This window comes from Sprattus sprattus, assembly GCF_963457725.1.
Source record: "Sprattus sprattus genome assembly, chromosome: 14".
NCBI lineage: Eukaryota > Metazoa > Chordata > Actinopteri > Clupeiformes > Clupeidae > Sprattus > Sprattus sprattus.
In genome coordinates this window covers 29,333,393-29,348,420 of record NC_137912.1, presented here as the reverse complement: position 1 = coordinate 29,348,420, position 15,028 = coordinate 29,333,393, and the positions used below count along the sequence as shown (strand labels likewise).

General features: G+C 45.4%; 1 protein-coding gene across 1 annotated transcript in view; it reads right to left on the bottom strand.

Moving 5' to 3' along the window:
* Positions 1-13,989, bottom strand: part of LOC308375594 (voltage-dependent calcium channel subunit alpha-2/delta-1-like) — a gene marked incomplete at its 5' end in the record, with an annotated part of 107,909 nt that extends 93,920 nt beyond the window's left edge. Inside the window, 3 exons of the mRNA XM_080851756.1 lie at positions 13,286-13,412; positions 13,607-13,642; positions 13,975-13,989. Coding sequence (XP_080707882.1) covers positions 13,286-13,412; positions 13,607-13,642; positions 13,975-13,989 — 178 coding nt within the window. The remainder of the gene's footprint in view (positions 1-13,285; positions 13,413-13,606; positions 13,643-13,974) is intronic.
* Positions 13,990-15,028: the final 1,039 nt, after the last annotated feature.

The following is a 15,028-nucleotide window of genomic DNA, read 5'->3' as shown; positions in this document are numbered from 1 at the left end:
ACACAAATATATATATATATATATATATTAGTAACAATGTTAACAAATAATAAACAGTTGCAAACATTAACATTAAAATGATAACCATTGCAAAATAATGCCTTAAAACGCAAAAGTAAGTCTACAAATAATGATCTTTTAAGGTGATGTGTAACAATGCTGCTACCAAAATATTCTAGAGTGCTCTTTAGTTGCTACGTAAGGGATAATGTATTGTCCGGAGGTCATTCTACAAAAATAATTCCCGACGGGGCGAACAACACCCCGACGCGCAGCGGAGGGTGTTGTTTCGTCCTGAAGGGAATTATTTTTGGAGAATGACCGACGGACAATACATTATCCCGCTTATTATACGGGTACTTGCCAAAAACGATAGAAGACATTCCTCCAACATACCTCTTTTTAATGATTTAGGTGCCGTTTCATGTGTCCCGTTTAGAAATAAATAGTTCTTCAAGCAAATAGAACTTTGAAGTTTCAGGTGTTGCATAGCAACCCATTACTTGCTGACTTCAAATTACTCTCTACTGTTGCGTTAAAATGACTGGACTTCTGGCGGAATGATATGAAAGATGTGAATTAGAAGTACAAAACCCGTTGCCAATGACAGCGGTGATTATCTTTCGCAGAGGTCTGTTAGCAGGAATTAATGTATGGGTATGACGTAGGGATGGCCCATTCAAATCAACGGTACTTTTTGGAACATTCTGAAGAGCCGTATAATAATAAATAATAACACGCCGTGCCTTTTCCCTTGCCCATTTATCTTGTATTGCACCATGCCAACAGATAGCCTGTATGTTTGACAGCACAGCTAACATGAACAGCTAATGGTAACCATGGTATCCAGATTTACGTTTCCAGTTGTTATTTTGCCTTAATAAAATTGAGATGTGTCATACATGGGATTGGTACAGTAGGGTTTAACCAAAATCTAAATGTAGCTATCATCAGCCTAATTGATGAGGCTTAAACTAGCCATTTGGCTGCTACATTTCTATGTTAGCAAACGCTAGCTAGCCTGCTAGCTAGTCTGTTTTAACATTATTTGCAAGCCTCCAAGCACAAACGTAAAGTCACCTTAAAACCTACCTGTTGCCTTTCACCATCCACTTATTTAATTGCTGTTGCATCCCCTGACATGTCTTCTCTTTTTCCCTCTTTCTTTTTCTGTTTTCAGCTCCTGACAGCTTTTTTGCTTTATCCATCTTCCATCCAACCAACTCACTACTCGTAGCCTAGTTCTAACTGCTTGTGTGTTGAGCGGTCACGGTGCTCACTCTCCCTCTTCTATGTCAAAATTCTATTATGGAATCTTAAGAGATGAGGCGCCTACTCTAGTCTGTTTAGTCCTCTAAAATGTTATATAACATTAAGGAAATGCAGAAATGATTTAGAAACGCACAACAGCAGCTACATATAGAAAATTCCCCAAACATTTTTTTTTTTTTTTTTTTTTTTACCATCGCTTTGTGGTGCTCCACAGACTCTCTCTCACACAGAATTGATGTCCATTTAATGTAATGTAACATTTCGTACATATTGAGGGGGTAAAAAAAGAGAAAATTCTGTTACAAATTACAATTCATGACACAATCTATTCTTAAAACATCACAACCATGAAACATGACCACACATTTTTTTGAAACCTAATGGGTTTACAAATACAAATAATAACTAGCTATTGTATTCAGATGTATTTTAGCCCTAAATTGAACATATCCTCTAAGAGTTAGGCGTTTCTTGAGATTTGCAGAGGTGAGATAAATTACTTGAGTCTGACCATGACCAGTTGGCTGCTCATCCTCACTCAGGGCCTGATTTACTAACTTTGCGACCGCAGCTTAATCTGTGCCTTTGCCAAAGCGCAAAATACCGCAAGGTGTTTTGCATCCTATTCATCAAACAAGAACGTCGTCTTGTCATTAGCGCCTAACCCCACCCATTAGTGTTAATAGCGCCCTGCTAAAGAAGGGTAGACATAGCCTGCGTTTTCCTGCCACCATGGATAATGAGTTAAAATTAGAATTAGAGCTTTTGGTTACAGCAAACTAACCCGGGTAAATATAGAATCTCATAAACATTTTTCCGTTTAGCCCTCCCGTCCACATTAAAAGTTGTGATCACTTTAAGTTCATGAATGTCGTTTATTGGTGAGCTGATTTGGGGAAATTAAACTTTGCAGTATGGCTACCCCTCAGTGTGCCTGTGCAGCTTCATATTAACGAGTTTATGTTCACAAGTTCATATTTGCACATATTAACATGAGTTTATCACACACAGGCAACTGCAAACTGTTCAGATGGTTCCCTAAGCTAGAGATAGCTAGGATAGTTAATAGCCAGGTTAACTTCCCATAGCATCCCGTTTAATAGTCTGGTAGGAATACACAACACCCCTTACTTTAAAACGGTGTATTCCAACACTGAAAACTATGCTTTTCAAAAACACTGCCCTCGGTGGATACATTTAAAAGTCATCCTTACTGACCGCTAGACGGTGCTTTCAAGCACTGAATGATCCATCTTGCGCACGCGCAGGTCGAGGAATTATACCAACATTGTCACAACGTGACCCCGATGACCCCCGGATAGTCTATATCTTCCGGTGGGGTCAGGGAAACTGTTCCTTTTCATCTTCTCGCTACGCAGGTTTGGAGTTCGTTAAGAAGCTAAGGAAGCTAAAAAGTTGGTGCTTAATCCTGTCCCGTGACGTTGGCCTCGCAACACTGTCGGAGCCGTGAACTTTCTTACCCTCCAGAGGCCGCACCGACTGTGGGATTAGTACCCTGGTTTTCTCTTATTTTCGCTGGTTACAACTATTGGCATCGCCGGCGCGTGCCGATATGTATGCGAGGCCGTAATTACTCTGTTCATTGTGGTCAAGTAGCGTCTTCGCCCTTCCCACCACTAGACAGCCAATTACGTTGCTTAGCCAGCTGTTGCCGCAAGAAGTTGGTAATCGTGGTAATTCCCTAGGGGAATAATGGTAATTGTGGTAATTCCCTTTTCGCCCCTCTCCCACCATTAACTCTGTTTGCGGTTACTACGCTACTAGCATAACAATTCCCTAGGGGAATTATTTTTGTTATCGTGGTGACGGCTGCTTTCGCCCCTCTCCCACCATTAATTCTGTTTGCGGTTACTACGCTACTAGCGTAACAATTCCCTAGGGGAATTATTTGTATTAATCGTGGTGACGGCTGCGTTTCCGCCCCCTCTCCCACCATTAATTCTGGGTTTTACGAGCGCAGAAACAATTCCCTAGGGGAATTATTTGTATTAATCGTGGTGACGGCTTGTAACCCATTGAGCTGGCTTAGCCCACTGGGTAAGTCGGCGGTTACTACGCAAGTGACTAGGGTTCGCATCCAGTATTATACTGTTGTTTCAGCCCATTGAGGGTGGCCATCTCCCTCTCCTGGTGAGGGTAGTGCTCTCGCTCCCCGCTCCCAGCACAGGTGTGGTTTGTAATTGTTGGTTGAGAATATTGGTCGGTGAGGGCAGCGGTTCCTGCCTCCATCTTCCGGCATCTAGTCTACACGGTGTAGCTCGTTGTGGGTGGCTATCCACCCTCTCCGGGTGAAGGTAGTGCTCTCGCTCCCCGCTCCCAGCACAGGTGTGGTGTGCAGTTGGCCTGCAAATATTTTGTCGGTGACGGCAGCGGTTCCTGCTTCCCTCGCCTGGCATCTATGCTGCGCTATAGCCCCGTTAAGTGTGGCCATTCCCCTCTTCTGGTGAAGGTAGTGCTTTCGCTCCCCACTCCCAGCACAGGTGTGGTTTGCAGTTCGGCCTGAAAACCTAGAGCACCTGAGGGCAGGGCTTTCAGACGGCCCCTGCATGAATTGCAGCTAAATGCCGCAGGCAGTGAGTGCGGCTAGATTGGCTGGGGCGGAGCAGCTGTTGGGTCTGTCACCTGAACAGCTGACAAGAGGTTGCTAGTTGGTTCCCTGTCGAAGCGCCCTTGGACAGACACTGGACCCCTGATTGCTCCTGATGTGCAGTGTGCCATCAGTGTAAATGTAGAAATATGTATACATTGTATGTCGCTTTGGATAAAAGCGTCTGCTAAATGACTGAATGTAAATATAAATGACCCCGGCACAGCGATGAGCTGCCTGGTCCAATCGCAGATCACACTCTTCTCAGGGTGACTCTCGATTCAGTCGCCATGAGGGCTTGTCCATCGCCACGGCGATTGTACGACAGCCTACACCTTCTTCCCCATTCAGGAAGGCAGGCAGTTGTGTTACGCGGAATTCTGCGCCTTCTAGGGAAGCTGACAGCAGCTGCTACTGTGGTTCCTTAGGCCTGCTGTCGCTACGCCCCCTCCAGTGGTGGCTTCACAGTTTCATCTGGGCGCCGAGCAGCACCGGCACAGGAGACTTAGGGTCTCACCTTGTTGATGTTCTGGGGTTGGGGGCTGTGCACAGGGCATTGCAGGCTTCTGCCCTCCTTGGAAGGCCGACACGTGCTCGTGCGGTCAGACAAGGTTCGACCGTCTCCCATATCAATCACCAGGGAGTTGCGTTTCCGCCAATCCCGTTGATTTTTTTTCCAACTCTACAGGGAGTTCTCCAGCAGGGCCACAGACTGCTGCTGGTGGCCCCTCCTGGCCAGGGAAGACGTGGTTCCCACTTCTGTGCAGGCTGCGCCTCCCCGACAGGAAGGATCTCCTGTCTCAGTTACAGGGTCGGATATGGCATCCCGACCCTCATTGGTTGCAGCTGTTGGTCTGGCCGCCGCAGGGCCCAACCCACTGCTGACGACAGATGTTCGGACGTTGTCCGTAACACCATACTGAATGCCCGAGCACCCTCTACCCGGGCGCAGTATGAGAGCAGGTGGCAGCTGTTTGCCGCATGGCGAGGGCCCCGTGCATTGCGTGGTCCCGAGCGCCTTAGAGTTCCTCCAGTCACTCCTGGATGGGAGCCGGTCCCCGGCTACCCTGGGGGTGTATGTGGCAGCTATCCTCCAGACATGCTCTGGTGGATAATGACACGGTGGGGAGCCACAGGTTGGTGTCCCCTTTTAGCTAAGCACGGCGCGCCCCAGCATGGGATCTGCACCTTGTGCTTGATGCCTTGTGTTGTCTCCTTTGAACCCCTGGCTCAGGCAGAGCTAAAGTGGGTCTCTAACAAGACGGCTTTCTCGTTTCACGTTGGGAAGCTCCATGCACTGTCCATGAGCGGCCCCTGTTGAGGTGGAGTCTGGATGGCCCAGGGGTTACCCTGTGGCCGAATTCAGTTTCTTCTGAAGGTTTACACAGTCAACCTCAATCGACCTATCCACCTGCCGCAACTTATTCCCCCTGAGGGGGAAGAGAGTTTGAAATGACTGTGCCCTGTCCGGGCCCTGAGGGCATATGAAGCTGTGACCGCAGGTATTCGGCGGTCGAATCAGCTTTCCTCTGCTATGGTGACCCTGGGAGGGGCTCTGCTTTTTCCAAGCAGCGACTGTCCCACTGGGTGGTGGAGGCCATCACCCAGGCGTATAAAGGAAGTGGGCACCCCCTGCCATCCGAGGTGAGGTGCCACTCCACCAGAGCTGTCTCGACATCCTGGGCAGCCTCGCGGGCATTCCCCTGGAAGATGTCTGTGAGGCAGCGTCACGTACATCACCTAGTACCTTCTCAAGGTTCTACCGGGTGAATGTTGCCACTCCTCAGCTGTTGGCTGTGATCCTGTCACCTAGATGAAAGGGAAGTGGGCACCCCCTGCTATCCGGGGTGAGTCGCCACTCCACCAGAGCTGTCTTGACATCCTGGGCAGCCTCGCGGGGCATTCCCCTGGAAGATGTCTGTGAGGCAGCGTCAGGTACATCACCTAGTACCTTTCCCAGGGTCTACCGGGTGAATGTTGCCACTCCTCAGCCGTTGGCTGTGATCCTGTCACCTAGACATATAGGGAAGTGGGCACCCCCTGCTATCCGGGGTGAGGTGCCACTCCACCAGATCTGTCTCGACATCCTGGGCACCCTCGCGGGGCATTCCCCTGGAAGATGTCTGCGAGGCAGCGTCATGAACATCACCTAGTACCTTCTCCAGGTTCTACCGGGTGTATGTTGCCACTCCTCAGCTGTTGGCTGTGATCTTGTCACCTAGATAAAGGGAAGTGGGCACCCCCTGCTATCCGGGGTGAGGTGCCACTCCACCAGAGCTGTCTCGACATCCTGGGCAGCCTCGCGGGGCATTCCCCTGGAAGATGTCTGCGAGGCAGCGTAATGGACATCACCTAGTACCTTCTCCAGGTTCTACCGGGTGTATGTTGCCACTCCCCAGCCGTTGGCTGTGGCCCTGCGGCGTGACTCTGCTGCTTCCTCTCAGTAAGGCAAGTGCTAGAGTTCTTCGTGACTTTGTTGGTATAGGTCATCCAGTGCTTGAAAGCACCGTCTAGCGGTCAGTAAGAATGAAATAGAACGAAAGTTACGTATGTAACTACGGTTCTATGAATCACTGGATGACCGCTAGACCGTTCTGTTACTCAGAATCCTCGTGCTCTCGCGAAAAGATTGTGTAGGAACAGTTTCCCTGACCCCACCGGAAGATATAGACCAGGGGTTTTCAATTTCATTGAATGTGAGCCTCCCCTTGGAAAAGGTAAGGAGGACCAAGCCCCCCCCCCCCAACCTATCCCACACAGGTATTTTGTGTTCCTGGAATGATGTTTCAAAAACAACTGATAGCCCAATAGGCCTACATGTTTTTTTTTATTGTATTTCTTTTAACAAAGTACATACACAAAAAAGGCCTATTCAAAAAATGTCCATCCAATATTTCCATGTCAGAGGCTACTTTTATTGAAACATCACGAACAGAGGGCCTATGCCTACTTTTAAAATTGAACTGTCATTGCAAATTCATAAACTCTCGTTTTCAACAGCAGACAACTTAACAGACGCCAGTGTCAAAATGAACTTGTGTCAACACGAGACGTCAACTGAAATAATAATAATAATAATAAAGATATCCTGAATTTAACAGACGTCAACGCATCTTTTTTGCTGCTAAAGCCTGGCGATGAATGATGCAGTGTCTCCAGACAGCGGCCGGGGCAACGGTCTGCACTTGTTTCACAAGACCGCTGTGACGGCCGGTCATGCCCCTTGCTCCATCCGTGCATATGCCACAACACCGGCTCCACTCAAGGCCTTCGGCCTGGTAAAAATCATTCAGAGCCTTGTAAAGTTCATCTGCTGTTGTGCGGGCAGGGAGGGGAATGCAAAACAAAAAATCCTCGCGCACATTTAGCTCTTCAATAAACCTGACGTAAGCCATGTCGGATATTCGTCGCTGGATGGTGTTGTCAGATACTGGGATCGTGTCAAGTTTAGCTGCAAGTGCTTCTCCCAGCATCACTGAACACATTTCTCTAGCTGCAGGGAGCAGATATGTTTCTCCATCAGTATGGGGCTTGCCTCCCTTCGCTATACGGAGAGCAGCTTGATAAGATGCCTCAGTTGCCTTGACGTTAGTGGTGCCAAACGAACGAATTACTGCTTTTTGTGACCGCAATTCATCACGTTTCCTCTCAAAAAACTCCAGTGGCTTGTTAACTAAAGTCGTGTGCTTTGTATCCATATTACGGCGCAGTTTGCATGGCCGCATACTGTCGTTAGCCAAAACCTCTTTGCACACCACACATTGTGGTAGAGGTGCGCTCTCGGAACCCGACCATGTAAACCCTATTTTCAAGTAATCGGGATCATATTTCCTACGTTTTTTTGTGGGCTCCTCCCTTTCTGCTGACTTCGGTTTGTGTATAAGAAAGCGATGCATTTTTCATTGGGCCAACTTCACACACGCAAGCACGAACAATGAGTTAGCTGCAGAAACCGTTATATACAGAAACCGTTATATATTTATTCGCTTGTTTCGCGCCTCACCTATTGAAAACCCCTGATATAGACTATCCGGGGGTCATCGGGGTCACGTTGTGACAATGTTGGTATTATTCCTCGACCTGCACGTGCGCGAGATGGATCATTCAGTGCTTGAAAGCACCGTCTAGCGGTCATCCAGTGATTCATAGAACCGTAGTTACATACTTAACTTTCGTTTTAGTAAATACCACAGAATAGATAATTAGGCGCACTTAACGCCTCTCCTCCCACCTCTCTGCGGCACACACCCATTTTTTTCTTACACCCTCCCAGCAGCGGTAATATGCGCTTCTACTCAAATGCGCCTCCTTTGTATACTGTTTTATGTTTACACTCGCTATTTTAATGGGCGCAATCCTGTTAGTAAATCAGGCCCTCAGTGTACAAATACTCATTCACTCTGGTACCCACAGAAAGAGAAGGCAAAACATGTATTCTCCCTCAACCAACATTCAACACTCAAAAGGTGTCAAGATAACCAGCCACATTTTTATACCAAGCAGAGAAACAATACAAATGTGGAGATACCCACAAAATACACTGAGACTGAGACTGAGAGCATACACCCTTCTCTCCACACATGTGCTCTGCCTGTTCTCTCCTTCACAAGTCCATAACCCAACACACCCTCCAGACACACACACTCACAGACACACAGACACACACACACACACACACACACACGCATATCCATGAAGCGCATCTTAGTCCCTCCATGTATGGAGATGACAGATGACACATAGTATTGAGACAAACAAGCATCAGGCTTGATCACTATATAGCAGTCAGTCACACACTCAAGGAGCCCCATCCCTTCTCTGTGCAGATTCCTCAGAGGCTCCCTCCTAAGCAATCCACTTAATAACACTCACACTCACACACTCACACACACAAACACACAGACACACACACACACACACACACACACACACACACACACACACACACACACACACACACACACACATACACATACACATACACACACAAACAGCCCAGCTCAAACCCCACATATCAATTATTTTAATGAGCCCCAGCCACATGCACACACACTTGCCCCCCTAAATGGCTGTAAGCAGTGTGATGATTATGAGAGAGAAGGCAGGGGTGCCACTGTCTGCTGTCTTGCTGACTAATATTACATTTTATTAACAGGGGCAGAAATGTCGAGAGCTATCCCTAAAGGATGGAGAAAGGCAGATATATAGACCCTTACATATTAAACTACAAGGACATTCCTCTAGACAATATGCCATAATTGTATTACTATGCCTTGTAGACAATTCAGTCCGAGTGGATGTCATCTCCTTGGTGACAGTGACGACGTGGTAACTGGCATTTGGGAGAGAGAAAGTGTGTGAGTGTGCATCTGCATGCATGAGTAATGGGGGAGCTGTGCTCTGTAAACAGTCAGATGAAGACTGAAAATGACAGATATTCCGACCACGGCTGGACTCTTTACTCGCCATCCGGAAAGGAGAGTGAGTCACAGAGTGTGAACAGGATGAGCACTGAGCCTCCTGCATCCTCCATGACCCGTTTGCACGAGAGCCATTTTCACAGAGTAAAGATGGAGCTAAAGACTCCTGATTACAGCCAACCTATTAACACAGAGATGAGCTGCATCTTCCTCTGACCGGCAGCGTGCTGTGAAGAACAGACACTCTCCAACACACACAGAGTTTCCACTTTATTGAACACTTTATTTGTGTTTCTAAAAGGCATCATACCATTCCAAGTAATCTGTGTGTCTGCACGGATGGATGACTGAGTGCTTAGATGGATGGGTAGCTCCTCCTATCATCCTGTTCCTTCTATGTGGTTAGGCTGTGAAGAGCTGTGAGCTCACTGGAGCAGAAAAGGCTGCGGGGTCTTAAGTGAGGGTGCAGGACGACTGAAGACGACTGTCACTATGCCACTCTATTATTCAATACCAGCTGTCCTCTCTCCCTCGTGCACTCCCTTGGTTACTTTCTCACAGTGGCATATGTCAGACACAAAATACACCAGCACCACCCAGTTATGAAACACACTACTACTAAGACATGTACACTAGCACCCACAAACATACACAGGGCCCTTATTTCATTCAAGTGCAATGTGCAAACTTAGCCAGCAAAGACTAAACGTAATCTCATTGCTGAGCGAAGTTATTGGTAATTCCATACTACAGACAAAATCATAGGCACCTCTAGGGGTGGACCAATGCCTCGTTTGGGTGTGTCTGATCTGAAGTGTTGCACAAAGCTTACTGCAGTTTATACGTTGAGTTTCACTCAGTTTATAATTTGACAATTTATCGAATACAACAGATTTGCTGGGCCCTAATGTAATAGCACCGTGGGTTCTTACACACATGAAGGGCATCGCGTGAAGCTATTTTGATTAGTAGGGCACATTCATTTGGTAATTTCGTAACATTTTCAAAGAGACTGGACCGATGCCTCATTTGAGTGTGTCTGAACAAAAAGGAGGGCATTTAATGTAAATTGTTTTGAGGCAGGCTCACTTCTATTTCATGGTTTTCAACATCTGAAAGGGACATCTAATCAAATCTCCATTTGATAAACATTGTTTGACAGCATAAGATTGGCATCTCAGCTAGCCTGCTAATTTGACTGATCATTTACCTCAATAGAATATGTTGACAAATGAATACACAGACCATTCAGATACAGACAGTGAATAAAATAAGTAGTAAGTTGTAAAATCAGTAATGCCCAACAGAAAGTGAGACACAAAATTCAGTTTTGTTTCCGGTGTATGAATGAGTAGATGTGAAACTTTTGAGTGCTCTATGAGAAGGAGAGCGCTATATTAATACAGTCCATTTACCATGTGTAGCCCACATATTTTCCTGCAAGCTGCAGCAGAATGCCCATTGCATGGGGGCGTGCCATACTAACTGACCATTAATAGTAATCTATCTTTGAATCTACTATAATAGTCTCACTTTACAGCCCTGAGACAGCATAAATCAAGAATCTTGATTAAGACTGAATGATCTACTCATCACATTTTAAAATGAATATGTTTCAATACTGGTTCTTTTAGACCTAAGAACTGCTTTTGACACTATTGATCATCATTTTAATGTAGAGACTGGAAAAATCATGTTTGTATCAAAGGCTCTGCCCTAGCCGGGCTTTGGTCTAACCTCTATGACCGCCTTCGGTTTTAATGTCTACTGAATCATCCAGTCATACAAAAGTGAGCTTCGGGTTCCCCAAGGCTCAGTGCTTGGACCTCTTTATACATGTTACCCTTAGGTGCTGTAATAAGCTAACATGGTATTAATTGCTATGCTGATGACACCAAACTATACCTTTCCATGTAATGAAATTCATAGCTCTACTTAAGTTGCCTAGTAACAAGAACACTGGCAAGTTTACCCCCTCTCTCTGCCATGTTTTAGTTTTACTTTTTTTTACCATTCACAATTTGTTGTCAATTTTTGCTGTATTTTGTGTTTAATAGTTTCGTTCAATTGTATCGCTGTATATAGCCGTTGCTTTCAGTACTTTTTTTCTCCACCTTAATAATTGTTAAGAAAATCAATAGATTGAATCCAAAAAATCCCCTGGTTAGGGTTGAATGGGCAAGCACATGAAAGGGAATGAATAGTGGCTGAAAGACTTCAAGACAGTTTCTAAATGTCTCTGCAATTTTGAAGGCACACACACAACACAACGGCTTGTGCTCACCATTCTTCACGCAATACGTAAATCCATATTTCAGAAATACCGGGGCGGGTCGTACGGCCGTAAATATTTCTTCCTTGGTTCTTCAGAAGAAGACATATCTGAGCTGGTACTCGGTTTATACGAAGATTTGCTGTTGACTACAATTTTTTAAGCCTACACTTGTCTACTGTAGACATTCTCCGGTCTTGTAAGAATAGATCATCGTGCAGTACAGTGATATTTTACATGTGATACATTTGAAATATCTGATATGCAAATTTGATTGGCTGAATGTTCGAACAAGTTATTGTTAGATAGGCCTACATGCTTATGTAGTTTAATGTCAGAACTAGGGGCAGGGATTCCCTAATGGACAGAGAGGGAGCATTGTTGGTGAAAAAAAAGGTGAACCTTTAGAATTCGTCTTGCGACCCTTTCAGATACTCCCGCGACCCAAATGTGGGTTGCGACCCAAGGGTTGAGAACCACAGGTGTAGAGAACACAAAGTCAATGACACATCGTCAAATGAAAATGCTGTTTCACCTGCACACATAAACTCTGACTGCAAAATGCAAATAACAATCCTAATCGCCCTCTCCCTTTACATTTCTGCTGCTAATGCATTTCTGTGATGTCGCTTGCTGTGTGAAACGCACCTCGCACTTTTTTATCACAACCTCGACCCACAGTCACACACTCAAACTTTAAATTCTGTTCACACGCACCTTCAGCATAGGTTAGAACAAGGTCATTTCTGTTAAGTTTCCATTTCTTTTTCTCACAATGTGGGCTTTTTCTTACCCTGGTAGTAAAGGACTATATCAATAAGGTACTCTAAAAAAAAGCATGACAAGGAGCTCAGCTGAACCACAGGAGCCAAACTAGATCGCTTTTAAAACTAAAGGAAAATGACACAGACCTCTCAATTTAACATAATCACTCAGATTCACTATCTACACCTCTGGTCAATGTGACATGTATATTGAAGACCTGGGATGACATATTGACATGTCTCATATATAAATACAAAGTTCACATAGAGGTGAGAACAAAATAAGGAGGGGGGGGTGTGGGGGGGTTACAGAATGCTGATTACTGTCCATGGAAGTCTGGAGACACGATGGCATCCATTATATTCACAGCATATGATGTGCTCCTGCGGGGCTGAGAACCAGAGGGTGGTGAGAGGGTGTGAACCAGCTGGTGTCTGAGGTGAGAGTACAAGCTTCATACCCTGTGGCTTGAGTTGCCTCTAAATTTAGTTTCAGGCCTTCAGCCGTCCAGAGACACATTAACTCCAGTGAAAATGTATCACAAAAGAGTCACGTTTTTTTCTCACAACTAGTATATTTAAAGGTTTTCATGTGAAAGCGGGTATGTGTATGTGCGTGTATGTGTGTTTGTGTGTTTGTGTGTGTGTCTGTGTGTGTGAGTGTGTGTGTGGGTAAGGCAGAGACCCACCGAAAAAACAAAGCACTTCCCACAACTAGATTGGGTCAACAGATGATTGCCCTGTGTGTGTGTGTGTTTGTGTGTGTGTGTGTGTGTGTGTGTGTGTGTGTGTGTGTGTGTGTTTGTGTGTTTGTGTGTGTGTGTCTGTGTGTGTGAGTGTGTGTGTGGGTAAGGCAGAGACCCACCGAAAAAACAAAGCACTTCCCATATTTTTCTATACCTCTATATAAGTCCTGTGTCATGTTTATATGAAATATATGTTCACTTACAGCCTTCATAGATGTCTGTGGGTATATGTACAGCTGTTTCGTTGAAGGACACCAAACGTTTGAAGGCTGGGTCATGGTTAAAAACTGGTTTCACTCGGTTCTTTGGATATTCGGTATCCGTTTCATTCTGTGGAAAAAAAACACAAATATTTTGAAACACACAAACACAGACACACATTTGGAGGTAATATCCCATTGAGGGCAACTGTTACAAATGGCTGGAACGTCTACACCAATTACGTTACAATAAATGTTGAACAGTTTAGATGAGAGCACACATCTGCTGCCCCAATAATAGAAACAGAAAGGAGAGAGACTTACACTGTCTTTGGCATTGTAATATGAAATATCACCCTCCTGAAAAGAAGAAACACCAGAGGGAGATTCCAGTTGTTATCCAGGGAATTACAAATTATTTTCAGACACATACCTGAACATGCGCGTGTCTGTGTGTGTGTGTGTGTAGGTCAGTGTGCATTACAGACTTTTTTTGTGTCAAGATGTTCTTAAGGTTTTCCTTGGAGTGAAGTGAACCTGTCTGTTCATTTTCTCAGTGTGAGTAGATAACAGTATTATGCTGTAGGTGTCTGATATAATAGAGATTGTGAGCTCTGTCACAGTGGGCGCTAGGGAGGCGCTAACAAGCACTTTCAATCTCTGCCATATGGTCACCCTAAAGACATTCTCACTGGGTGACACCACATGTCTGTGACCTGCTGTATGGCAACAGGGGAATATAGTCATACACATACTCTTAGCCTCAAGATTTGTTTTTCTTGTAAGTCACTTTAGAGAAATGGGAAAGATGCAAGTGTTGCTGCTGTTCTGAAAAAAAGAGATACTGAGAAAAGGTTTAGTCTACCTCAAACTCATCTTGCCACTGGTAGTTCCTCTGAATCTCCTCTGCTGCTGAAGCCAGATTCTGTAATAAAAGAGAGTGAGATTTTGAATATCTACAATCAGATAAGAAAGCATTTATGGCCAAGTAAATGTCTCTTTCCATTTATTTGTTTCAACTACTAATTTAATTAAGTATTACTGGGGCTGTTGCTTAGGCAGTGCTCCTGCTCTGCCACATATTATGTACTGTGGCTGCTTTTATCCCAAGCAACTTACATAGGCATCCTGCAGTGGCTGAGACACAACCCAGGGTCAACCAGTTAGAAGGCAACGTACCACTGTACCACCAACACCACCACTTTACCAACACCATCACTGTTTCAACAACACACTACCAACACCACCACTGTACCAACACCACACTACAAACAACACCACACTACAAACAACACCACCGTACCAACACCACACTACCAACACCACACTATCAACAACACCACCGTACCAACATCACACTACCAACACAACACTACCAACACCACACTACCAACAACACCATTGTACCAACACAACACTACCAACACCATCAAACTACCAACACCACACTACCAACAACACCGCACTACCAACACCACACTACCAACACCACACTACCAACAACACCACACTACCAACACCACCACACTACCAACACAACACTACCAACAACACCACTGTACCAACACAACACTACCAACACCACCACACTACCAACACCACAATCCCAACACCACCACACTACCAACAACACACTACCAACAACAACAACACTACCAACACAACACTACCAACACCACACTTCCAACAACACACTACCAACAACAACACACTACCAACACCACACTACCAACAACACCACACTAC